We start from the raw sequence: 25,129 nt of genomic DNA, 5'->3' as shown, positions 1-25,129 counted from the left end.
TTTCATAAAGCATTTCTCTTATCTGCTTCTTTAGTTATTTGAATCCAATTGGAATGTAGCAAGACGCAATATTCGGATATAGTGAGGGTAGCGATGCCGATACCTAATCCAATCCATAAACCAACTAGCTCATAGCCTATATGGAAACCAAAGTAAAAGGAACATGGAAGAGCAATCAAGTAGTAGGAAATAAGATTCAATTTACTCCCTATTTTCTGTCTACCTTGACCTCTGAGGCAACCCGCAAATATGATATTTGGACTGTCAACTAATTGATTTACCCCCAAAACAATTATAATTTTGCCTGTTGTTTTCGAAACATCCAAGTCTGATGTAAATAAAGTAGCAATCTCTTTCCTGAGTAGTATTAATGCCAAACAACTCAGAAAACCAATAAGTGATGAAATACCTTGTGATACCTTATTTGATATTTTGGCTCTTTCAACCAATCCAGCTCCAACAGAATTTGCAATTCTAGTCGATGCTGCAACAGAAACAGCGAAAGGCACTTGAAAAGTCAATGTCGCTAATGTAGATACAATTGACTGGGATGCTAATGATGTAGTTCCAAATCGTGATGATGCGAGAGTTAGTATCTCAAACGCAATGAATTCAGATAACAACATAATTGTGCCATTTAATGATAAAGTCATCATTGGACCCCACTGTGAAAAACTCTCTTGTAATTTGAAACCGTACCAACAGTCCTTTCCTTTGATAAATGCAGTGTATAGAAGAAGAACTAAACTCATGATAGTATATGAAACAGCTGTAGCTATGGGTGCTCCAATAAATCCCAATCCAAACGTGGCATTCCATACTAATAAATAGTTCAATAATAGATTTAGAGGAGCAACGATAAACAAAGTATATTGACCGGCATTGAATATTCCCTGAGCTTGAAGGTATCTTTTCCCAGTTTCAAAGCAAATGTAACCGGGAAGTCCAAAAGAAGCAATCCTTAAGTATGTTTGAGCTAATAGTGTTAACTCCTTTTCTTGGACAATTATGTTCAATATTGGTCCACTATTCCACCAGAAAGCGATGATAGGTATGAAAATCACGAAGATCATTGCAGTACATCTCTGGAAATATAATCCCACCATATCGAATCTTTTTGCTCCGTATGCCTGTGAACAATATGTATCCAAACTTGTAGCCATTCCATTGCAAACAGACACTGTAACATTGAAGGTCATTATAGCTAACAGAGCTGCTGCAAGCTCATTTTTTCCGATCCGACCAATTGAGAATATGGAAACGACCGTCAACGAATACTGTAAGAAGAATGTAATGATCAAAGGGAAAGACGAATTAGCTAGAAAAATAACTTCACTCACTGTCAGAAACTTCTCTGTTACGTTAATGTCTTCACTCTCGTCGGAAGTGCCATAATCTCTTCTCGGTTCTAACAAGAGTGGTGCTGTCAGCGATTTTTGCATCATTTTGATTCCTCTTTCTATTCACTTCACAAGAAATATTCTTCTTTGAATAGAATTCTGTTTATATACATAATTTCAGAATACCTACCATTAGAAAGTAACTATGCGATTCGATATGTAATGGAAAAGTAAAAGATAAAAAAGACAAGATAACACTCTTTCGGCGGACGAACTGAACAAATTGCGCGAATCCATTTTCAGAACAAGCGCATCTGAGGAAAATTTGCATCTGGAATAGTAGATGTAGGTCTATCATAATATCTAAGATAGGTAATTCGCTGCGGCAGTGATGTGATTTAATTTTCATTGTTTCTCTTATCTTGTATCTACTGCAAAATTGACATTAAGTATCTGGATTGCAAAAATAGAGCGTAATATGTTATTACGGTAGTGTAATTTGTATAAATTAAGTAAAATAGCATAACTTTTGGTAATGTCTTTCGGAGAAGCAAGTATATTTTCAGTAATTAATGCAATTGATAAACTACTTTCAATCGACAGCAGAAAAGTGGGAAGTTCCTCACGAAATTGGAGACCGGCCCACAGCCCTCAAAAACCCAGACTTGGAACCAATGAAGCCAGACAGAAGAATTTGGGGATTCTGGTCGTTCTTTGGTTATTGGGGAGTCCCAAATATCACAATTTGGACATGGAGTACAGGCTCTGCAATGTTGAGTTTGGGTCTTAATATTGGCCACACAATGGGAGCTTTGACACTAGCTAATATCTTGATATGTGTTTACACCTGTCTTAATTCTGGTCCAGGATCCAAATACCATATTGGATATACGATCTGCCAGAGAATGATTTTTGGAATATATGGATCATATTTGGGTATTCTAATAAGAATAATTCTCTCGATTGTATTTTATGGTTCACAGAGCTGGTTGGGAGGGTTAGGTGTGGTAGTTGTATTCTCTTCATTAAGTGAAAATTACTTAAACATGAAAAACACATTTCCAGAATCTATTGCAATGACAACAAGAGACTTCATTGGTTTCTTTGTTTTTCAAATTCTTCAATTTTTTTTTTACTTTATGAGGCCTGAAAAGATGAACAAGTATGTTAACTTTTCTTGTTTTATCACTTTTATCTCCTTTGTAGCAATTTTAATTGCTTGTTTGATGAAGAATCATGGACCTGGACCCATATACTACGAGAAGGTTTCCTTAAAGAAATCAGAGATAGGATGGAATTGGTTATACTCAATGACAATATGGTATGGGGCACTTTCTCCTGACTGTACAAATCAGAGTGACTACTCAAGATTTGCCTCTCATAGTGGGAGAATGTACGCTGGAATAATTACATCGGTTATGACTACTGGTACATTTGTTCCCCTTGCTGGTTTGCTCTGCGCGTCAGCTACAAAGCAATTGTATAATAATGAAATGTGGTTACCCACAGACATATGCTTACAGTGGTTGAATGATAATTATTCATCTGGATGTAGAGCAGCAGTGTTCTTTTTAGGGTTTTCATTTGCAGCTTCACAGTTAACTTTCAATGTTGTAGCTAATGGCTTTGCAGGAGGAATGGATTTAGCGGGAATTTTTCCGCAGTATATTGACATTAAAAGGGGAGCCATTATTACGGCTGTATTGTCTTGGGTTGTCCAGCCTTGGAATTTCTACAACACCTCCTCGGTATTTATCAGTGTTATGAGTTCATTTGGAGTGGTTGTAACCCCTATAATTGCTATCGTGGTTACCGATTATCACGTTGTTCGGAGGCGTAGGCTATGTTTGCTGGATTTGTTTAGTCAAAGTGCTGAAGGAACATATTATTTCACAAAAGGTGTGAACTTTCGGGCAATTTCAGTTTGGATTGTTTCAGTTGTTCCTGGGCTTCCCGGCTTGGTAAACCAAGTAAATCATATCAACATTCCACAGGGTTTAAACAACTTTTTCTTTGGAAATATTATCTTCGGTTTTGTACTTCCATCAATTGTTTATTATTTGGTATGTAGGTTATTTCCACCAAAATGCGATTCTATGGACGATGAAGATATTTTTGGAGCATTCACTGAAAGAGAGAAAGAGGTATTAGGTATGGCACTCTATTCTACTACAATTGAATCATTGGAAGGAGTTGAACCAGATTTGCCAGTGAAGTACTCTAAGGAAGAGAAGGGAGAGAAAACATTTATAACTTACGTGGTCTCACAAGCTTAATCGTATAGCCTTATAGTTATGTATTGAATATCAAGAGATTCTAAATTATATGCGTAGAGTATCCCCTTCTCTCAATAGCAACCAGATAATTTTGGAAGAGTTATTGACAAATTATGAGCAGTTTGGAATTCTCAAATCAGAATATCTAAGCGCTAAATATTTTGATAAGGACATAACTTATCAATATAATTGCGACCACAACTATGAAGGGAACACCTTAAATTGCGCTTATTTCCTATTTGGATATGGCGCAAATTCTTTTCGCGCATTCTTCTATGCTTTTTGCAACACCAAAGAGGCTCGAACCAATACACTATTGCATTCACCGCATATAAATATGTTGATGAATACCTTGGGTCGTTTGGTCTTTGCTCAGATATCAGCTATTCAAAAAATGTTACTTCCTCTTACATATCTTCTAGCAATTCTTTCGGTTTCATCGCCAAGTTTGGCGGTAGCTGTTGCAAAAGGCAATCAGATTGTATTGCAATGCGCATCATACCCTGAAGAAGTTGAGACTTCCCAAAATGCCAGGGAAAGAAATCCTATGGTAGAATCGAAAAGGGGAAGGGATGTTTCTGACCTTCCATTTTTAGATAGATACTTCGGTCCCTTTTTCGACAATATGGACAATAAACCCAGTGCTATGCAAACGTTTAAAGATGGAGCCAAATTGCTGCCAGGCCCACTTGATGAATCATTACATTCTTTGATGATTAACGATGACTACGAGTACCCTGATAAGGATGATTTGAGGGATATTAATGGTACTTCGACGCTCTATCGTGGTGGGGAATTTGGGGGAATTCCCACATTTGCTCATCTTCCCTATGCCAATTGCTATGATCCTCAATTGTTCGAAAGTGAGAAATTCGATATTGCCATCGTTGGTGCTCCTTTTGATTCGGGCGTCTCATACAGACCAGGTGCAAGGTTTGGACCTAGTGGCATTAGAATGGGCTCTAGAAGATTGGCCCCTGCTTATTCAGTTTATAGAGACAAGTTCGATCCTTATTCAAATTGGGCTAAGATAGTCGACTGTGGGGATCCACCTGTTACGCCATTAGATAATAGAATTGCTTTGGATCAAATTTACAGAGCCAACCGTGCAATCTCTAAACATTCAACAACAAAGACTAATAAGAAATTGGTTCCTAAGATCTTCACGTTGGGTGGAGATCACACAATTACTTTGCCTGCTATTAAGGCTGCGTATGAGAACTGGGGAGTTATTACTGTGATCCATTTTGATTCTCATCTTGACACATGGAATCCTTACTATTTTGGAGGAAATGTCACTGATTATCAGTCGGTGAACCACGGCACCTATTTGCATTGGGCCCATGAAAAAGGATTATTATCGAATAGTTCTATTCATGCTGCTATTAGAGGTCCGTATCCAGGTCCTAAGGATGTCCAGCATGATATTGAGTGTGGATTCGATCGTATACTTGCAAGAGACATTGATAAAATAGGTATTCAGGCTATCATTGACAAAATTAAAAAGAGAGTTGGCACTGGTGCTGTCTATATCACAGTTGATGTTGATTCTATGGACCCGGCTAATACCCCAGCTTCTGGAACCGTTGAACCAGGAGGGTGGACTTCGAGAGAGCTTTTAACTATCCTTGATGGGTTAGAAGGGATTAACGTTGTTGGAGGAGATGTTGTTGAGGTTGCTCCACCTTACGACACTGCAGCAGAGTTGACCTCTATTACTGCTGCCCAAGTGGCTGACTCTATTATTTCATTGATGATCCTTGCTAACCAAGCCGATCAAAAAGAGTTGGAGTCATAGGTCTATTGAATGACTTTTTTTTAAAAGAACTTAAATGAAGTACAGAGTTTGCTTGTCCTTAGCATAATCCCTTCAAAAGTTCCTTTTTTTATGTCAATATCAATAAAAATTCATTCCTATAAATGACAATGGAAGTGTAGAGTTTGGATCGTCTTGTCAATAGAATGATCCTTAGTAAAGTGAGATACCCCGGGGAGCTGTCTTATGCTAGCAAAAAATTTCCTTCAGGTTTCTTTCAGTACCGAGCCCAATCCCAGTATATAACTTTGAATGATTCGTATCGATCTCAGTTCTTCGCGGCTAACTTTCGAAGCCTGACGTATCGCCTTTTGGGCAAAGTACTAACGAATCAAGATAGCCTAAAAGAGAAACTCTACGCTTTCCCTCCCACTATATTACCGTTCACTTTCACCCAAGCAATTATCTTCATACGCTGTGCCTTTTCCTATTGCGACAGTCGCTGCTATGTTGCGTGCTATGTCCTCCAAACTGCCTTTCGGTATCGCAAAGGAGGATCAATATAAGAAGTGAAACAACAATTACATATATTTTTTGAAATAGGTTCCACATTACCTTAAACTCGTCTCCCCTCCCTCCACTAACTTCATCTTCCTTTTAGGTCCAGATTTTTTCCCGAAATACTTATATTCTAACTAACTTTGCCATAAATTCTCTGGGTATAAACCTTATTTTGAATTATCCGAGAACATCACAAGAGACATAGTATTGCAATAGAAAACCCTCAATTCTCATAAACCACTCTAAAAAACAACCTAACAACTCACCTCTGCCCCGAATTCATGGTCACGTTTCCTAACCACCTTTCCTAGCCACCTTCGAATTGAACTGAAATAAATTACTAATTTCAACTTCAACTTCTCCACCACATAGCTGTCAATCTCTTATAAGCGAAGCAAGGACTACCATGCCGGAACATCCGTATTAGGAAAATGTTGTAACCATTTACCATCTGCAGGACGTCAATTTCCAGTTTAAACACGTTTGGTGGGTGGGAGATGATAGGTGAAATAGATGCCATTGAATTGGAATAGCACCGGTAAGTGTAGCAATTGAGACTGGTAAGCGATGACATCGAGATATAGAGTTGAATATGCGCTCAAAAGTCACAGAAGAGACGAATTCATAGAGTGGATCAAGGGCTTGTTGGCAGTGCCGTTCGTTCTTCATGCTGATATAGAGAACTACGACAAAGGGTTTACAGAGCACTACTCGACATTGGAGAATTATGAACTATACTTGCAAACACAAGAATCTGTGATTGCCGCTGAGTGTCGTAAGAGGTATCTGGAAATCTTTGCCGATGTCGAGAAATTGGTGGAGCATACCATCCTCATCGATGATCTAAACGATCTGCACCCCGACAAGACTTCGGTGAGTAGGTTGAGGAAGCTTGTTCCATCTGTGGGCCGCTTTTTCACACCATTGCCTTTAACTGAAGCGTTCATAGTGGAAGATCGAAGACGGTGTATATCTAAAAGAAGATTAGTCAGCCCTTCTTTCAATGACGTCAGAAACATCTTGAATACGGCCCAGATTCTTGCGCTCTCGAAGATCTATAAGGACCATCAAAAGTCTGGTTCGAAATTGAAGTTGGTGACTTTCGACGGAGATGTCACTTTATATGAAGATGGAAAGTCGTTAACTGAGGATGATCCGGTAGTCAAGAGGTTGATCACCTTGTTGTCAATGAACTTGTTTGTGAGCGTAGTAACCGCCGCAGGATATCCCGGACAACTGGGTGTGTCGAAATACTATGAGAGATTGAAGGGGTTGATCGATGCTATGAACAACAAGGATTGTATCCTCACCCCTGAACAGAAGGAGAATTTGCTTGTAATGGGAGGTGAGTCCAATTACCTCTTCCGTTATAGCAATAAAGCCCAAAATTTCCAGTTCATTGACTCAAGCGAATGGCATTTGGCCTTAATGCTTGGATGGGACAAGGAGAAAATTGATTATATTATGCATACAGTGGGCAAGCATTTGAGCCACTTGCAAAAGCTTTTCGAGTTAGAAGACAATACCACTATTGTGAAGAAAGAAAGATCCATTGGTATAATACCGAACCCAGGTTACAAAATCTTAAGAGAACATCTTGAGGAAATGGTACTTTCGTGCTCAAACAAATTGCACGAGATTTTGCTAGCTCCTAACCCAAGAACATCAATTGGCCTTCTGGAGGAGCCCACTCATGAGTTCATTGGAAGCGATGACATCAAAGTTTGTGCTTTCAATGGTGGTTCTGACGTATGGGTAGATATTGGAGACAAAAGTTTAGGAGTGGAAGCTCTACAGAAATACTTATGCCAGGACGAGTCCTTGCACCATATCTGTCCCATACTCAAGAGTGAGAGTTTACATATCGGAGACCAATTTGCCAGTGTTGGTGCCAACGATTTCAAGGCTCGGTTAAGCGCTTGTACGGTTTGGATAGCTAATCCAAGAGAGACTGTTGCCATTCTCGATGACTTGATAAACCATATCATTTAGTTTATATTCTACTCTTTTTCGGTTTTCCATATTGTCTTTCACCGCTATGCCTAAAATACATCAATATACAACATTTGACTAAAATCTGCTTGAAATGCAAAAATGATGGGAATCCACTCTGCAGCAGCTCCCCATAATTAACGTCACCTGCACATTATAAGTCATCTGATATTCATTGTTCCGAACGTTTGTATGGAGAGATGGCAATCCAAATCTCCTTTGAATGCGGAAATTCTCCCACACAAATGGAGACCATAATGGTTTGGAAACTTGGAATTGAGATAGTAATATAAAAATTATATAGGAATGTAGCTAAGAAATTGGCGAGAATACTTTGTAAGAGAGTGCAAGCTGTTAACTTAACACGTTTGCTCATTTTAGAGCTTCAAAGACCATAATCCGACGGTAATTTAACTCTCATGCTCCCCATTACTTGACCAGGAAATGTCAATTCGGAGATGGAATTTGTAATTTGATTAATTATTACATGGAAAAAAAGCTTATTTTACTAAACCATACGTAGAAGGAGCAGTTTATTTTATTAGTTCCGGACCCGTAATCTTATTCCCAGGCTTTTGTAATTTTGTCATTACACATTCTGGCATCATCTGGTATGGGGGCTAAATTTTGGGAGCCCCGCTGGCTTAATAATTTCGTCACTACCAAGGCACATGCCTGAAAACTCCTGTTTTGGTATAACCTAGGGCCATTTTCTCCACCGTTGTCGTCAATGCCGTGATGCCATAGGCTGGAAGTCATCGTTATTTCCTGGAAAGTGAAGGAGAACCGTTATTTTAGTTACGTCTACTAGTCAGGCCATAACGACTGAAAGAGTCATCTCGATGCTATTTTTATTTTATTACACTTGAGATCACATCTTCCTCGTATCTGTATATGAGATAGGAAACAAATGTTCTAACTAATTCGTGATGATTCCATTCCAATTCGTTCCCTGTATCGGAGGCTCTCAGGTGGGATTCCCCTCAGGTAAAAAATTGGAGTAGCTCTACACGGGCCGCTATTCTTTCGATTCCTTCTTCCCAACGGATATTATTCAACGGACTCCGGAACATTGGCCTAACATGGCTTTCCGGTTACCTTGTACTAATTAGGGAGTTGCAGCGTAGTTCATACAGGCCAATTTTGCAACCAAGTGAAACGTTTAGTGTTTAGATATTACTATATTGTTTCAACTGAATGACTCCATTGTAATTCTTAGATTTGATATCTGAACCGGAATTTTGTACCTAACTTGATTATTCAGGATATCTGCCGTATTAAGAACTCCGCACCAATTAGTCACTGTGACCTTCTACAATTGATTTGTTAATGATAAGCGTAATTCGTAAATTGTATTATATATCTATAGTTCTATAAATGGCCAAGATTCGCGTCATCTCAATAGAACTAATATCTTAATGGTAATCCATAAACTATAGGAGCCGAACCATTCAAGTAGTTCAATGTACAGGTTTCTCTGCTCATGCCGACGGCTTCACAGATGCTCATAGTAGAATCAGAGGTATTCAACATACCCCATTTTTCAAAGACAGACATACTGAACAAGTCAATGTCTTTGTCAGTCACATCCCAAAGATTCACAAGAACTGAAGGAGTTCCACAAGTCAACCAGTTGTATATATTCCCGTGTGGCTCCAAGATCCCACTTTCTTGTAAGGCTCCTGATGAACATCCTATCAATAAACTTGGAGGCAATGTAGGTCCATCTGGTAAACATGTCTTGTATAAAGTTGAAGCTCTGATATACTGCTCGCATCCACCGTGTCCAAGGTACACAAATAGATCACTTGAAAGAATGTTCTCTAAGAGCTCCTCCTCTGTAGGCTTATTTCCCACTAGTCCATTCCATTCCTGCGATTGGAAGAGAGGCTTGAACCTATTCTCCGTCCGAACCAAATCTCCTCCTGGGTTTATCAAGTAGTACAAATTGGATTTGCCATTGACTGCTCGTTTCTGGTCTTTCTTCAACAACTCAAGTAGATGATCAATGGAAGGAGCTCTAGATACCGACTTACCTTTTAAAATACTTAATGATTCCCACGGAAAGAAAGCACACTTTGAACTCGGCACCAAAACAATATGCTCCTTCGCAAATGCAGACCTCAAGCTGAAGTACTTATCAAACAAAATTTCTAAAGACTTATTGAACTTTTCGAAATTTATCTCTTCATATTCATTGTCTTCACCATGTAGTTGTAATGTATCTATCATGTAGTGCACCAAGTCATTTACTGCTGGTAATTCAAATTTTGGAAGAGAATACAAAGTCTTGATCACATTGTCATCAAATTGCATGAACTGTGCTTGGAGAGACTTTCGAGATGGGAGGGTGTTGTTGAGCAATTTCATTACATCTACCTTGAATTTTTGATATACGGAATCCTCCTCAAAGTTGTGAAAGAGTCCTTTGAATCCTCCAAACCAAAATAGTGAGATATGGTCAAGTAAATCCTTCATCCTCAAGTCTAGTCCGAAGCGCAATCTCCACCAGTTTTTCCTATCCTCCTTGGTATGTATTACCGAAGTGGTAGAAGCCTTAGTTGATAGATCACTTTTTGATATGATATCTTTGAACTCATTTTCCATATCTTCAAAGGACATCAGTGTGATTTTTTCATTTAAATGAGCATGACGACTTAGCGGTAACCGTATAAACCAAGGCTGTTTCCCATTCACATATTTAGATAGCAAGATGTCACCAGTATAATGACAAATGTCGATGGTGACTAGCGTCCAGGTTTTGGGAAAATGAAGTGCCAAATCAATGTTGAAATTGACAGATCTTGCTTGAAAGTCAAACTTTCCGACTTCGAGGGGTAAAGGAAGCAAGTCCTTGGAAGTTGATGACTTACGGGACAAAAGCTTGTCATTGGCGAAGGGTAAAGACTTGCACAAATCTTGCAAGTAGAAAAATTCTGTTAATATATTGTTGCTCGAATGACAAGTCGCCAAGGACGAAACCAAAAGTAAACATCTTGAGAGCAAGAAGTTAACATCCTTCAATTTGTGAATGGAGATGCTTGCAAACTCCTGTTGAAAGAGACAGTTCCTAAGCGAGTCTTTGCATCTTAGAAGTTCATTAAGGAGGTCTGGGCTATCTATTGTCAGATTGACTAGACCTTCAGAAGTTATGCTAGGGAGAGTGTGACTTGCTCTAAGAATTTGACTATAGCGAGGATGGGACCTCATTGAACGAGTGATACATGAAAGTTTGGCTCTGCATTCAAGTAGAGTCATTGTTATGTTATCATGTTTGCTGATGAATTCAGCGCTCAAATCATATTTCTTCTTGGTTAACGATATAAGATACTCTAGGGAGCTCTCTTGAGAATAATCCAACTTATGAAATGTGTCTAAATCGAAATGGGGAATATCCTTAATGGAACAGAACCGGGGTAACTGTACTTCTTCTGAAACTCCAAATAGCCAACTATCAACTTTGCACTTTAAGAATCTGATAGTAACATTAGATGCTATCAATTGTTGCTTACAGAATCCTTCTGCTGCTTTTAAGAAAGTACTATAATCCTCTGATTTCTTCAAAAGAATACTGAATAAAAGTAGCTCGAAGTAGTTAATGCAATTAATTAGTGGAGTCACAGTAGAGGTATTAACCTTTTTTAATTCATTCATGTAAAACAAAACATGCCTAGTTATTCCCATCTCCTTAAGAAGAATCATTACGCTCTTGTATGCTTCGAATAGCAAATGTGTAGTTTCCCACTTTATTTTGTTATACTGCTCCTTCGGCATGTTAGGGGCGCATTTCTTGATGATTGAATATAACAACTTAATAGTGATCCGAAGGTTTTCATAAGCATCCAGTGGATTATTGAGTAATAAATTAAGCTTGGAAGCGGCTTTCTGGAACTTTGCCACAAATAGTAAATTGTTGAATTTGTCAATGATTGATAATGATTCACTCGTGGTTATTTGGAACTCTTCCCGGGAGCTTAAAACATTTCTTATTTTGTTGAATTGCTCGGTAGCCATGGAAGCATTACCGATGCTTATACAATACTCGAGCAGAAGCAAGTTAAAAGATACGATTTTGAGGATTGAATTCGTCTCCGATTTTTTTAAAAAAGTATTCAAGTGAGCTAAAGACTCTGACACGTCATTAGTTATCGACAAATAAAGAATAGATTGACATAGCTCGGACTCGAGGAATACTTCCATCTCATTTTCGAAATCGCCATGGCTTTTTCTTAAAGTAGTAATAAGTCTTATTACATGGCCTGTGAAGCCATTGAACCTCAAATATTGTAAGAACAGCTTAATTATGTTGCTGTCACCTTCCTCTAAAGGCGTAGAATTCTCTGCCCATTCTTCGAATGACTTCACGCAGCTCTCCAAAAGGGACAGATCAAAATCGAAATTGATTAGCCTCTGTAAATGCAATCCACAAAGAAGCAATCCATTAATTGGAACCGAAGGCTGGAAGTCTAACATATCAGTTAACCCATTTATATTGTAATATGAATATATCACATTTTTCTCCATTTCGTTGTCCTGAAATCTCATAAATTTCATCATTCTATTCACAATTGTTGTCTTTTTGGACATATCGGTTGATTTCTCGAGTGTCTGAAATAAATCTAGAACCAATCTATATTTGAAGGAGTCTGAAATTTCTTGACCGGCCAATAATGAGCACATGAACTCTTGGTCACAAGAAAAGCACTTAGCTACTACTTGCAAGAAAGACTGGTTCAAGGACACATCTTTGAAGGCGTCTTTAAATCGAGCGTCAATTGCTTTTAATGCTCTCATCAATAATTGGGATGCTGTAGACGTGTTTCGAATACCGAATAATGTATTGGCTATTTTCAGAGCCTTGACTTGCATATCATTCAACTTTTCCATGCTTTGTTGATTCGCTACAATGAATAACTCATACTCCAAGCTGCATCTCCAGCATTCTATATTCTGCCACTTGTAGCCCAACGCAAACATCATGTTCGATAAGTTCTTTATTCTCTTGTACTGCTGGAATAATGATAAGAATGAATAAATGTCACTAATCATCTCAATAGGGAATTCAATGTCATCTGTAGTGTCAATTATGCCCTTAATGTAAATGGTCAAATTGTCCAATAAAAGAATATGGGATTTACGTAGACTTGATAACTTGCCGCTTTTGCTGCAAAAAATTACCATAACAGCTTTTGACAATATTCGTGATATGGAATCATTTTGTAATTTATATGAGGATAGTAATCCAAGAATGTCATCATTTGTTAATACCTCAGCTGGTGATCCTAAAAGAGCCAACTCCAATTCTCTAACATTATCCAAAGATGGTGCAGACATAAACCTTTCTAAGCAATTGTTGACTGCTTCAAGAGCAGAAGGATGGGGGCGTGTAACAGCTGTAAGTCCGTAACAGGTTTTCTTCAAAGCAGGCATTTCCATGTATGATGTAGTCGATATATTATTTACAGTGTGTTCATCGGCATTCAATTGATTCCATTTCACATCATCCGAAAATTCAGCTAGCTTCTGTTGAAGTGCATGTTTATGTTCTCTTAACTTTGAAGTCCTTTTATTATTTTGTATTATGTCTATCACCTTGATGAATCCCTTTAGCATCTTCAACACATTTTTTCTATACTTTGCCCTATTTGCCTCCACCTTCTTGTTTGAAAGAACAAGCCATTTCATGAAGTTGCTTTCTTTCTCAAATACGCCTGTTATTCTTTCTAATAAGGAAAAATTGATGAAATGATCTGAGTTGGTCAAAAGCACTTTGATATTCGACGAAACATGCAATAATAAACTTTGAAGAAGTAAGAAGTGAAACCCCACAATTAATCCAATGATATGGATAGTGTGATCTGGATTAAATACAGATTCCACATATGACAAACCACTGATAGTTTCCACGCCATACTTGCTGTTCCAGGAAGCTTTCACCGAATAGACAACTCTATTGAGAACTTGAAGCAATATATGAAGTTCCTGTAAAGCGCTGGTGAGTTGTTTGCACTCTATTAATTTGATCACAAAGAGCTGGTGCTTTTTTACTATTTCTATCTCGTCTTGAGCTGGAATCATATATAAACACTTGAAACTATTCGAGAGCCTCTCTAGGTAAATACTATTGCTACTTTTACTATCATTAAACGTCTCATTTCCACTCAATGCTCTACATATGTAGTCATTAGCAGCTATTTGTAAGTCTTTCACTCTGTGAACAGGCACATTATGACGACTAGAACTTTTCAATGGACTACTCAAATTTCCCTGAACAAATGCCAGAATTCTCTCTTCCTCTGACGCATCATCCATCTCTATCTTTCTTACCTTGTCTTTATCAACTTGTAAAGAACCAATCCATTAATCATACAACATTATACGATTTAAAAGGTTCCAAAAACGAAAGGTAAACAAAAAAAACGCTTTTGCGTGTGGGAGTGCATATGGGGATTTAATAAGTGGTCACGTGATTTAATTCAACTGGGGGCAGTTGTCTTAGTTAACAGTAGTATATCTCTATTGACTTAGCATTTAGCAGAGTGACAGAGGTTCTGATAAGGGATTCATAATGGTTGCTTGGTGTACTACGTAGAAGGGCTGGGATTGGAAAAAAAAGTCGAAAAAGTCGGTTAAACTCGGCTCAAAGTCTCTATTTTCTGCTATATCTACTAGTTGTGTTAGAGCAAAGTATCAAGTTAGATCGTGTATGTACTATGTATAATGAGTGCTAGCTCAACGTTTCATATTCTATTCGGCTAGAACGACATCTTGTTGTGTCCTATGTGATGCTATTTACAGAATGGGACAAGGATATCAACGTTTATTGGACAGAATTCTGTATTTTGCTGCAGAATGTCAGTTGCGTTGGCGCTGGAAAGGCTAATTGTACTTTGAAACCCTCGAAAGGGACTTTATATGAAGTTTCAAGTTCTTAGAACAATCTTTCACCTCTGCTTTCAGCGTCCAACTCTTCAGATGCGAATTTCTCCTTCTCCTCCAACTTCTGTAAGGCCTTTCTCTTAGCCAAAACCGTCTTGGCGTTTCTCTCACCTCCGTTTCTCTTCTTACCTCTTTGGTGTTCTCTCAATGGCTCCAAGTCGTTAACAAACTTGTGCTTCCATCTCAATAAGTAACGTCTTGTGGAAACATCTATTCCCATAAATTTCATTTGCTTGGATGTCGAGCTTAAGAACTTGTTTAAGTCACCTTCGAACAAATCCAAGTGTTCGATGGAGTTACGGCCAATTAAAGTCAAGAAAGTTTCCAAATCATGGACATTTTCCTTCGTTCTGGTGGAAGTGTTGGTTTTATATGCTACAGGGGACGATGAAAATGCCCTTATAGATGCTATGCCTATAGGGCTTATATGTGTGTATGGTTGTATGAAGTTTTGGTTTATTATGGCATTTTTGCCAATTAAAATGCGCTGGCTAAGCGGAAGAGATAAAGGCCTCGACACCAAGCTTTTGAAGGCACTCATGTTTCGATATTGTTGACCACTAATACTCCACTTCAATATACGATTTGGTTGATTTTATTTTTCAATTCTTTCATTTCACCAAAATTTTTCGGTCGTGTGTTGGTAAATTGGGGCGCTACCATATATGTTGTTGGCATATAAGAGTAAGTTTATAGTGTGATGGGTGAATTGAATGAAGTTAGTTCAGGTGGAAGTTTGTTTAGATGCAAATGTAGGGAAGTAGTTTGAGTCATTACTGAGTTTATGGAGACGAGACTATTAAAGAGTGAGTGTTTTTGGAGTATGGTGTAGCTTTATAGTCTCTGAAGAATATTCTTCAGGTATTTCGCAGCCAATCCGAAGGGCCGAAGGGGACTACCATTAACCTGTTCAAGTTGTTCGATGCACCGGGCCAAAGAACAATGAAACCGATGGATCCAAACTGACTCAATATAGAATAAAGGTTATGAAAGTCTACTTCACGAATTTTTGGCTATTTTACGATAGCAGCATCAGGGACACATATACATCTCACCATTTTGCGGAAATAACAAGAATTTGACTCCATCACCATCTTCTCTTTCGTTAAGAAAGGTGCTATCCAGTATCAGAGTCATATCCAATGACACCCCACGAACAATTTCCGACTTAAGGAAGTACCGGTTCTTAAGAGCGCAAAATCTAAATGGAAGAAGCATAAACCTACTTTTGCGCTTATACAGACATCAGCGGCAAATATTGAAAAACTAGTAGGCAACCCACACCGATCGGCCGAACCTTTCAATCCAGTTGAGGCAGATTCCAAATGAATTTAGACCCAATTCTCTTAACGATACCCTGATGTCGTAAAAAAGACCTTGCTTATAACCCCAGTTTCAGCCGTGCACAACCTTTCTTGACAGCCTCATCACTTTGTTTCACTGCCCAACAACTGCTGCAATGCACAACCTCCAAATCTACCCAACTTGAACTCGGCCGATGCCAGCATTATACACACCTCAGAATTTAGCAGCTTCTTTCCCAAATTAGATAGCTCGGTTTTACAAACTATGATTAAGTCCGTAAAAATGTAACACAAAAGCTCCACTTATGAATATGGCTCCGTTGGGTAATTTGCTGCCTTGTTGGATTGCAACCACCATGGTTGGGAAGTTGGAGCATGACAAGTAGAAAGAAGTGATGGATATTAATTTATAATTATTTGGTCTTTTTTGTGTATATATTGAAAAGGAATTTTCAATATAGGACGTAGAGAAGCTTTGTAAGAACTAAACCGGTTAGTCAAAGACATTTTGCAAGTATGGCAAATATGGATAAAATTGATAAAGAAATAGCCCTCGCAGCTGAGGACGACTCTTCGTCATCTTCAACCAAGACGGAAGTTTTGAAGCCCTTTGCAACTAGACTTAAAGAGATGCTTTTTAGAGAATTTATTGAAAAGTTCGTACCAGCATACTTTGGGTGTATTTTGGGGGTCGGTATTTCTGCAAATATTTTATATAACTTTCCCTACCCGAGTCATTGGCTAAGAATCTGTGGATTAATCATGTTTGGTATTACCGTGGTGTTCTTTCTTGTTTGCACTGTTCTGTGCATAATCGGCTGTTGCTACTACCCTGAAAGAATTGCAATGTACCATATCCACCCAATGCATTCTGTTTTCATGGCCGTGTACGTTATGGGCTTCATAACAATTATTAATTTCATTCATTATTTGGTTGGAGAGAGCCATAGCATCTTTGTTTGGCTGTTATGGTGGATTGCGGTGTTCATGTCGGTTTATAATGCTTGTATCATATTTTTCTTTACATTCATTTCTAAATTCATCAAACCAACTACTATTGAACATATGCATTCCATTGCTATCTTACCTGTGGTGACTCTTGCCGTCGTGTCTTCGTCGGGTCACCTTTTAACTAACTATCTTCACAGTGTCGATCACAAAGTTATAACAGAGGTTATCAGCTTCATTTGCTGGAGCATCTGTGTCGTTATGGGAGCTGCTTTTCTGCCTATTTATTTTGCAAGATTACTTCTCCACAAATTGCCAAGTACACCACTCATCTTGACTAACTTGTTACCCATTGGTCTTTTTGGTCAATGCAGCTACAGCATTTTCTTGTTTGGTGTCAATATGTCCAATTTAATTCCTGACCGAATGGTGGGCACGTCAATTTTAGTCAGCTGTGGCCTCTTCGCTACAGTTCTTGCTGCTTTTGGTTACTTCATGACTTTCCTTGGTACTGCTTCCATTTTATCCAAGGTGAAACCATTTGCAAAGAATCCTAACCCTGAGTTTACTACTAAGCATGGGTTCTTGATTTGGCATAAGGGTTTTTGGGCCATGAATTTCCCTCTTGGAACCATGTGTTTGGCAAGTGGAGAAATTGGTAAAGGAGTCATTGGAAACTACCCTCTACTCTTCTTCAAGATACTTGCATGTATTTATGCTGTTGTCTTGTTTCTTATCACCCTCGGAAACTTACTTGGAGTGGCATTATACATTAAAGAGTGTACTAAAGAATTGTTCACCAAATACGACAAAAACAGCAGCAGTATAGTATAGCTGCAATTATACTTTTTTGCAACCATTAATGTACACATTTAATAAATTTTAATTCTTGTTATTTACTTCCATTTATGATATTTGATCCATTGTGGTTATTTATCTTGATTTTAAATGACATCAGCTATATGTGTCAATTGATTTCCAAAAGTAATTCAATTTTATGATATGAATACCTACTTCGTGAGCTTTTATCAGTTGTCTACTGAACGCAGAGCACATAATCGAATTTGTATAGTATAATCCTGTTAATACCGATTACTCCCAGCATATATGACAGTCCTGGGAACTTGAAGTTTCCTAGCCGCAAATGACAGAACCGTGTTTATAGGTCTATACTATGTTATCATACTTTTCATCTTTATGGTAGCGCGTGCTTCCAAAACATACAACCCGATTCTTAGCCCGATCTACCTTAATTTATTCGATAATACTACAATAACATTGCTAACAGAATAGATAAGTACATTTTAAACTATGTAGCTTCGTCTAAGTATATGAGAACCAATGGGCTGACTATGTGTGAAAAAATGCATGTCTTTGAGGCTGTTTCTCAGCTCTGGACCTACCGTATCAACAGGCATTCTAACTCGTTCTGGAGCATATGACTTACAACAATCCCTTGGCCTTGAACTCGTTCAACAAAGAGTTACCCAATCTAGCTGGGGAGGCCTCAACGATAACACCAGCAGATTGCAAGGAAGCAATCTTGGACTTGGCATCACCCTTACCACCGGCGACAATGGCACCAGCGTGACCCATTCTTCTACCTGGTGGAGCAGAAACACCGGCAATGAAGGAAACAACTGGCTTAGGACCTTGTGGTCTGGTCAAGTTGTGTTGCTTAAGGAACTCAGCTGCCTCTTCTTCGGCAGTACCACCGATCTCACCAATCAAGATGATACCTTCGGTCTCCTCGTCTCTCAAGAAAAGAGTCAAGGCATCAATGAAGTTGGTACCTGGGAATGGGTCACCACCCATACCGATAACCAAGGATTGACCAAGACCGACGGCGGTGGTTTGAGCAACGGCTTCGTAGGTCAAAGTACCAGATCTGGAGACAATACCAACCTTACCTCTCTTGTGAATGTGAGATGGCATAATACCAATCTTACATTGTTCTGGGGCAATTATACCAGGACAGTTTGGACCGACCAATCTGGTTTTGTCCTGAGTCTTCAAGATTTGGGCGACTCTAACCATGTCCTTTTGTGGGATACCTTCGGTGATGGCAATGGCAAGAGAGATTTCGGCCTCAATGGCTTCCTCAATGGCAGCAGCAGCAATTGGAGGAGGAACGAAGATACCAGTAGCACTAGCACCGGTTTCCTTGATGGCATCCTTGACACTGGCGAAAACTGGGAGTCCCAAGTGGGTAGTACCGGCCTTTTTTGGGTTAGTACCACCGACAACCTTGGTGTTGTAGGCAATAGCCTGTTCAGCGTGGAAAGTAGCTTGCTTACCGGTGAAACCTTGGTAGATCACCTTGGTGTCCTTGTTAACCTTAAGGTTTTGGATGGTAGAAGCGTAGTTTCTGGCTGGAGCAGAGGCCTTAAGACCACGAATGAATTGCTTGTTCAACATGATGGTAAAACTGTGAATTTATTTGATAGTCTACACAATTCCATGTTAGTATTTGAATCTTTTATCGTGGTATATCAAATCATGATCTGCTGCTTAGTACTGTTTTATACTAAACTACTATAACGACTACTAGATACCTCGATGTATCTCGACCAAAACACCCTCGAATCCGCCTTTCTTCGATGTTTCCGTCCAATGCCTGTTTCTCTCCCCCATCATCTACTTACTGAACTCTTGTCCTGATGTCAATACAGTCTAGTACAAACTACTAATCAGAAAGAGACTGTTATGCATCCTCATAAATCTTTACAACTTTCAGTTTCACATTTACCCGCCCAATGAAAAATCGACCACCCACCGGATTTGCCCAAAAATGTCGTCTCACAATGTCCCTTCCAAACCGTTCCGCGTCCCTTGGGATTTGGGGGGACTGCACCGGGTGTAAAGAGCCCGCCGGGAGAAGTATTGCTGCACGGGTGTTATGAGCACTAGAAGGCCCGTGCCGCAGTGGTTTGCCGGCAGTTCCCCTGTCTGCGAACATCGGTTTAAGCTGTTCTCAACGAGGGTAAGTGTCGGTAAACTTTCGCCAGTAGGCTAGTTACTATGGGGCAATTTGGACATTTTAAACAGCTCAGACGAGATCTGGCCGCGAAAACAATATTATTACTATTGTTAGTCCATGGATGTCGTCGCAGTAGTTTTAGCCATGGGCCAATTCAAGGCCGTGGGCTACTCCATCACCTCGTCATCAAGCCAGTGACACTAACTAGCAAAGACCTTTCCAAAAGACCCACTTCTCCTCTGTCTTTCAAGCTCTATCCCATGCCGATGCCCGATCCCATCAGAGCCACTGCGTGCTGGGGCTCAAGGCCACACGTCCCCTGGATGCCAAAAACTGAAATTAACCTCGCTATCCATGTGGTTCAACTCTCCACATAAACTAATGAGGGCACGTGACATGCATCTCTTCTCGCTACATCTTTCTGCAGCCCAACCCAGGGTTTTTCCGAATCCTACCGGGCGCTATTGTCTCACTGACGACACACAAAATGGTGAGACGTGGTTGTGAGGGACTGCCGATAAAAAAAAAGTCGTCCCAAAGAAGTAGTTTGTTACAACTATTGCCGTTTGGGGCACAACGGTGCTAGCAGTGAGGATATGAGGTGGGAGGTTAGGGTGGACGGGAAGCGATTTGTGGGATCATTTGGAGAGTGGGTAGATTTGGCAGGACTTGGGTAGTAGCATAGGTAAGAGCTCGGAGTTTTTGATTCATGGAAGAAAATGGGTCACAAGTGGAAAGTTTTGTGGGTTGGTTGCAGCATTTTGGCATTCCCCGAGGCATAGAGATTGAGAGAGTGGACGTAGAGATGTAGAGTCCAGTAGAGTATGTAGACGATGTTAAACTTCCCGAGAAATGACGAGGTGGGTGGTTAAGCAAAAGCTCCGAAGCGACATTAGAAGTTGATGAAACGGCCAGGTATTTGTTTCTTGGTGATGACGGTATGGGAGGTCAAAAAGTCAGCCGAGAATGATGGAACGAAGTGTATTGGTAAATGGATTATTGGGCAACGAATAGGGCTACTAAATGCCAGAATAATAGGCACTAGGTTACTCAATTCTTGGAGGTGTTTAATTGCGATATTGCCATGACTCATCGAAACAGGTGAATTCTCTCTGTAAAAACCATAGCACCCTTTCTTCCGTTTCTTGATCAGCAGTCGGCCATTTTTTTGCAATAATCTCAAATGACCCCACCACTCCATCAATTCCAGTTCATTTCAATTATATGACGTCTCAACGGAATTACTTAATTGTCAGAGTGTCGGCGTATCAATGAGCCAAAATCAGTAGAATCGGCGCCGCATTCATGTATTTCCCTATACCCCATACTTTGATTTTTGCATCTATTAGATAAGACGACATGACGTCTGCAACACATTCTCGGTGTTTACGAATGTACCTGGCAGGAGCATTTAAACCATAAAGCCTAATACCACCCTACTTGTCTCCTGTATGTCATTCCATACAACCATTATCCGAAATAAGCATCTAATACGGGATCAGGCTTTTGGTGTATCGTGATTTTTCACCCAAGCCCTTATACTATATCGTACTCTATGGTAATACCTGTTTTTTCATGTTGCGGCCTACTTCTATCAAAACCTATGAGTATTTTAGAATATTACATTACAAATAATTGAAATTTTCACTTCTACCAATGCTCCAAAGCAACCCATTAAAAAACATCTAAAACCCTTTTGATATGACTAATTTCAAATGCTAGTTCATTTCTATATATCTTTCCCATCAACTGATCCATCCCATTCCGATTTCCTTCCCCCTTCCCCATATCACCTTTCTCCATTCTCCAACCACTAACAACTCTCTCCATCCATCCATGCATCCACCCACCAAAACGAATCCATTCTCACCAAAACTCTCAATATCTCCATATGGTAGCGCCCTCGGAAAAAACATTAATTTCCAAAAAATTCATTTTCCACCAACAACCAAATAACCAACCAAAGCGATTAGATCATTGGGATTGTTTTCTTTGGATAGTGGTTGTATTTCCATTGTGGTTAGTGAAGCAAACGAATCGAGATTTTTGGCTGATTTTCGTGACGTGTTTAATTTGCAAGAAATCGATCTAATTGTTTGGTACTGTTACTGTATGGACTAGGATTTTGTTCACCAACGATCTCCAGTATTAAACACGTTAATTAGTCAGGGAATTCTTTGTTTAAAAGGAGCAAAAGATACCTTTTAGTGACTTTTCAAGGAATACCGAGGAATACCGAGGAATACTGACACAATTCATTACTTAGAGACCATCGAATCTCATATTTTAGCAACTTGTCAGTCAAATTTCCCAAAATGTCCTCTCCAGCAGAGTCGTTGGCGTCTCATGAACCAGAAATCAAAGAAGAAGACGACAATTCTACCTCCAAAAACTCCCATTCTCTGTCAGCAGATGGCACCAATGGATCCTCTAAAAAACATAAACCAGGCCCAACAGCTGGTAAAAAACCTTCAGCAGAGGTTCTTCAACGTAGAAAGGAAGGACGTATTAAGGCAGCAGCTACGATTGCCCAGAATCTTAAAAAGACGGGAATTGGCCGTTTCGAGGAGCAAAACGGCTTTGGATTGACTTCGGTTCAAGCTATTCCTCTAATCAATCAAAAGAACTACTTCACAGAGTATTTAAGAAAAGATGAACAAATCTCGTTTGTAAGAAGTTGGAGAGCCGAAAAGCTCCAGCAACTGAATGTAATCATCAAAAAGACAGAAGCTTCAGTAGAAGCCGATGATGCCCAGAATGGAGAAACAACAAATTTCGATGACTTCGACTTGAATAATATTGAAGCCGAAATGAACCAGAAAAAGGCTAACCAGCTTGTAGAAGATGAAGACGATGAAGACGATGAAGAAGAGAACGAATCAGAAGAAATTCGTGAGGAAAAGGCTAAAATTGGCCACGATGTCATAGTTATCCATCCTGGATCCAGTTATATACGAATTGGAAGAGCCACAGATGCCGTTCCAAAGACAATTCCAACGGTGATCGCTGTCCCCCGCCATGATAGTACCAACAGTACCAATGGCACTACTAAAAGAGGATCTAGACAACTTCATCACAATAAAAAACAAGAGCCTCGCCCAAAAAGAGAAATTCTTGCTGACGGAGAAGTATTCTTCAATGACAGCTTTGACGAAATCAAAAATGTCGTAACCAAGAACTTCAAAGCACGTATGAGATACTACAAGCGTAGGATATTGCCCAACTCCCGCGAGACTGCTGCTAATTATAACAAAAAGCAAGAGCTGGAAAAGATTCCAGACCACAATGACCCTTACAAAAAGGAATGGATAGATGTGGAAAGCCCAGAGTATCATTCCAAGAGATTCTTTGTTGGTGAAGATGCGTTGAAGCTTCCACTTGCTCCTGGGAAGTTTGATCTGTTCAAGCTCAGGTACCCTATAATCAATGGCAACTTTAATGAGTTTTCAGATGACTATTCCTCTCCACAAGAGATTTTGGGAGATATAGCCAATATTGTCGGAGACTCGTTAGAAAGTATGGATATCCGTAATCTCTCACAATTAAAGACGATCTTGATCATTCCAGACTTATACGATAAGCAGTATATAGAAGCCTGGGTTGATATTCTCTTCAAGTTCGTTGGCTTTGGCCGTGTAGGGATTATTCAGGAGTCCGTTGCTGCAACTTTCGGTGCTGGTGCGTCTTGCGCTTGCGTCGTGGACGTTGGTGCCCATACTACATCCATTAGTTGTGTTGATGAAGGAATGGTCATCAACGATTCTCGGGTAGTTTTAAACTATGGAGGAGATCAAGTTACTGAGTGTTTTATTAAGCTCCTCCTCGAGAGCTCATTTCCGTATAGAGAAATTGACCTTGGTAGCCGTGTCGATGATTGGGAATTGGCTCAGACATTAAAACACTCGTTTGCAACCTTCCAAGACGCAGACATTGCTGTTCAACTCTATAATTTTTATAAAAGAAAGCCATTTGAAACTACGGAAAAGTTCGAGTTCAAAGTTTTCGATGAAGTAATGTTAGCCCCTCTTGGCTATTTCTATCCTGAATTCTTCCAGATAGGAGAGCAACCACAAAGTATCCCATCTTTGGCTTCCTCAAGAAAGCCAGAACATATTAATGTCAATATTAAGAGACTCTTTAGTCCTTCCACCGATCAATACACTGGAAAGCCGGATAACCCAAGCTCCCGCTCTCAAATCAGTTTGAAGACTCGTACAACTTACGCTGATATGAATGAAGATGATTTACTTATGCGTTTGTGTGAATTAAAGGGAACAAGCACTGATCTGGACCCAGTAGGCACTGCAGCTGCTGAAGCTGAAGCTGCTGAAGCTGGTCTTACTAACTTAAGACACGTTCCTTTGGAGAAGGCTATTATAGAGTCCATTACGAATGCTGGATTATCGACAGACTTGAATAAGATCAAGAAGTTGTATGACAACTTGCTCATTGTGGGTGGTGGATTTGCTAAAATTTCTGGATATGATCTCATTCTCTCTGATAGAATCAATATCTGGCGTCCAAAGTTCCTTTCCAGCAGCTCTCTTGATGAGATTTTGGATTACGTGAATAGCGAGATAAAGAAAACCGAGGAGCTTAGAAAGGAATTGACCAAAGAACTCAAAGTGCTGAAGCAGGAAACTCCCGAACAAAATCTTGATGAGATACAGCTAACGGAAAAAGATTTGGAATCAATTGACCAACAGGCACAAGTCCGTTTAGATTTAGATTATATTGATGGTATCAACGAACAAGGCAGTGTTTTGACAGTCAATGTTCTCCCTCCTCCTCGTGAATTTGATCCAGAAATGCTCACATGGAAAGGAGGGAGTGTTTACAGTCGTTTGAAGGTTGTTAATGAAATGTGGATCACTCTGAATGATTGGGAAGTATTGGAAAGTCGTTGTATTTACTACAAGTCTTTGTTCAATTATTAATTTTAGTTTATCCTAGGAAAACAAATGTATAGTTAATCGTATAGAAACAATGCCTTTAGACAAGCAACCAGATGTAGGCGGGAGACTACTCCAGAA

The 25,129-nt window shown here is 39.5% G+C and overlaps 9 protein-coding genes across 9 annotated transcripts; 5 read left to right on the top strand and 4 right to left on the bottom strand. All coding sequences in view use genetic code 12, as the record gives it.

The window, feature by feature from the left end:
* Nucleotides 1-2: 2 nt before the first annotated feature.
* RJT20DRAFT_149161 (MATE family efflux transporter) lies at nucleotides 3-1,445 on the bottom strand (the record flags this gene model as incomplete). Its single annotated transcript, XM_064919000.1, has 2 exons — nucleotides 3-1,339; nucleotides 1,376-1,445. 2 exons carry the CDS (start codon nucleotides 1,443-1,445, stop codon nucleotides 3-5), a joined length of 1,407 nt encoding a protein of 468 aa, XP_064775584.1.
* Nucleotides 1,446-1,912: 467 nt separating this feature from the next.
* On the top strand, nucleotides 1,913-3,616 carry RJT20DRAFT_91822 (nucleobase cation symporter-1 family protein; the record flags this gene model as incomplete). The annotated part of the gene is made up of 1 exon (XM_064921400.1): nucleotides 1,913-3,616. The coding sequence occupies one exon, from the start codon at nucleotides 1,913-1,915 to the stop codon at nucleotides 3,614-3,616; it is 1,704 nt and encodes a 567-aa protein (XP_064775583.1).
* Nucleotides 3,617-4,010: 394 nt separating this feature from the next.
* RJT20DRAFT_144137 (agmatinase) lies at nucleotides 4,011-5,414 on the top strand (the record flags this gene model as incomplete). Its single annotated transcript, XM_064918712.1, has 2 exons — nucleotides 4,011-4,257; nucleotides 4,279-5,414. The coding sequence occupies 2 exons, from the start codon at nucleotides 4,011-4,013 to the stop codon at nucleotides 5,412-5,414; spliced, it is 1,383 nt and encodes a 460-aa protein (XP_064775582.1).
* A 1,086-nt stretch (nucleotides 5,415-6,500) lies between these two features.
* ISN1 (IMP 5'-nucleotidase) lies at nucleotides 6,501-7,925 on the top strand (the record flags this gene model as incomplete). The annotated part of the gene is made up of 1 exon (XM_064918184.1): nucleotides 6,501-7,925. The coding sequence occupies one exon, from the start codon at nucleotides 6,501-6,503 to the stop codon at nucleotides 7,923-7,925; it is 1,425 nt and encodes a 474-aa protein (XP_064775581.1).
* A 1,334-nt stretch (nucleotides 7,926-9,259) lies between these two features.
* On the bottom strand, nucleotides 9,260-14,278 carry ESP1 (separase). The gene has a single exon (XM_064916444.1). The coding sequence runs from the start codon at nucleotides 14,235-14,237 to the stop codon at nucleotides 9,333-9,335; it is 4,905 nt and encodes a 1,634-aa protein (XP_064775580.1). The 5' UTR covers nucleotides 14,238-14,278; the 3' UTR covers nucleotides 9,260-9,332.
* A 281-nt stretch (nucleotides 14,279-14,559) lies between these two features.
* Nucleotides 14,560-15,426, bottom strand: RJT20DRAFT_125268 (mitochondrial 37S ribosomal protein mS41). Its single transcript, XM_064916443.1, has one exon. It carries the CDS (start codon nucleotides 15,403-15,405, stop codon nucleotides 14,857-14,859), a length of 549 nt encoding a protein of 182 aa, XP_064775579.1. The 5' UTR covers nucleotides 15,406-15,426; the 3' UTR covers nucleotides 14,560-14,856.
* Nucleotides 15,427-16,531: 1,105 nt separating this feature from the next.
* RJT20DRAFT_103132 (TDT family transporter) lies at nucleotides 16,532-18,407 on the top strand. The gene has a single exon (XM_064915689.1). The coding sequence runs from the start codon at nucleotides 16,685-16,687 to the stop codon at nucleotides 17,948-17,950; it is 1,266 nt and encodes a 421-aa protein (XP_064775578.1). The 5' UTR covers nucleotides 16,532-16,684; the 3' UTR covers nucleotides 17,951-18,407.
* On the bottom strand, nucleotides 18,408-19,812 carry LSC1 (succinate--CoA ligase (GDP-forming) subunit alpha). Its single transcript, XM_064916442.1, has one exon. It carries the CDS (start codon nucleotides 19,532-19,534, stop codon nucleotides 18,560-18,562), a length of 975 nt encoding a protein of 324 aa, XP_064775577.1. The 5' UTR covers nucleotides 19,535-19,812; the 3' UTR covers nucleotides 18,408-18,559.
* Nucleotides 19,813-22,000: 2,188 nt separating this feature from the next.
* Nucleotides 22,001-25,099, top strand: ARP8 (Arp8p). Its single transcript, XM_064916441.1, has one exon. The coding sequence runs from the start codon at nucleotides 22,412-22,414 to the stop codon at nucleotides 25,031-25,033; it is 2,622 nt and encodes an 873-aa protein (XP_064775576.1). The 5' UTR covers nucleotides 22,001-22,411; the 3' UTR covers nucleotides 25,034-25,099.
* The last annotated feature ends 30 nt before the right edge of the window (nucleotides 25,100-25,129 follow it).

The sequence above is a fragment of the Scheffersomyces xylosifermentans genome, assembly GCF_036884685.1.
Source record: "Scheffersomyces xylosifermentans strain CBS 12540 chromosome Unknown RJT20scaffold_2, whole genome shotgun sequence".
NCBI lineage: Eukaryota > Fungi > Ascomycota > Pichiomycetes > Serinales > Debaryomycetaceae > Scheffersomyces > Scheffersomyces xylosifermentans.
The sequence above is the reverse complement of the archived record's forward strand: the minus strand, read 5'-3'. Positions and strand labels throughout refer to the sequence as shown.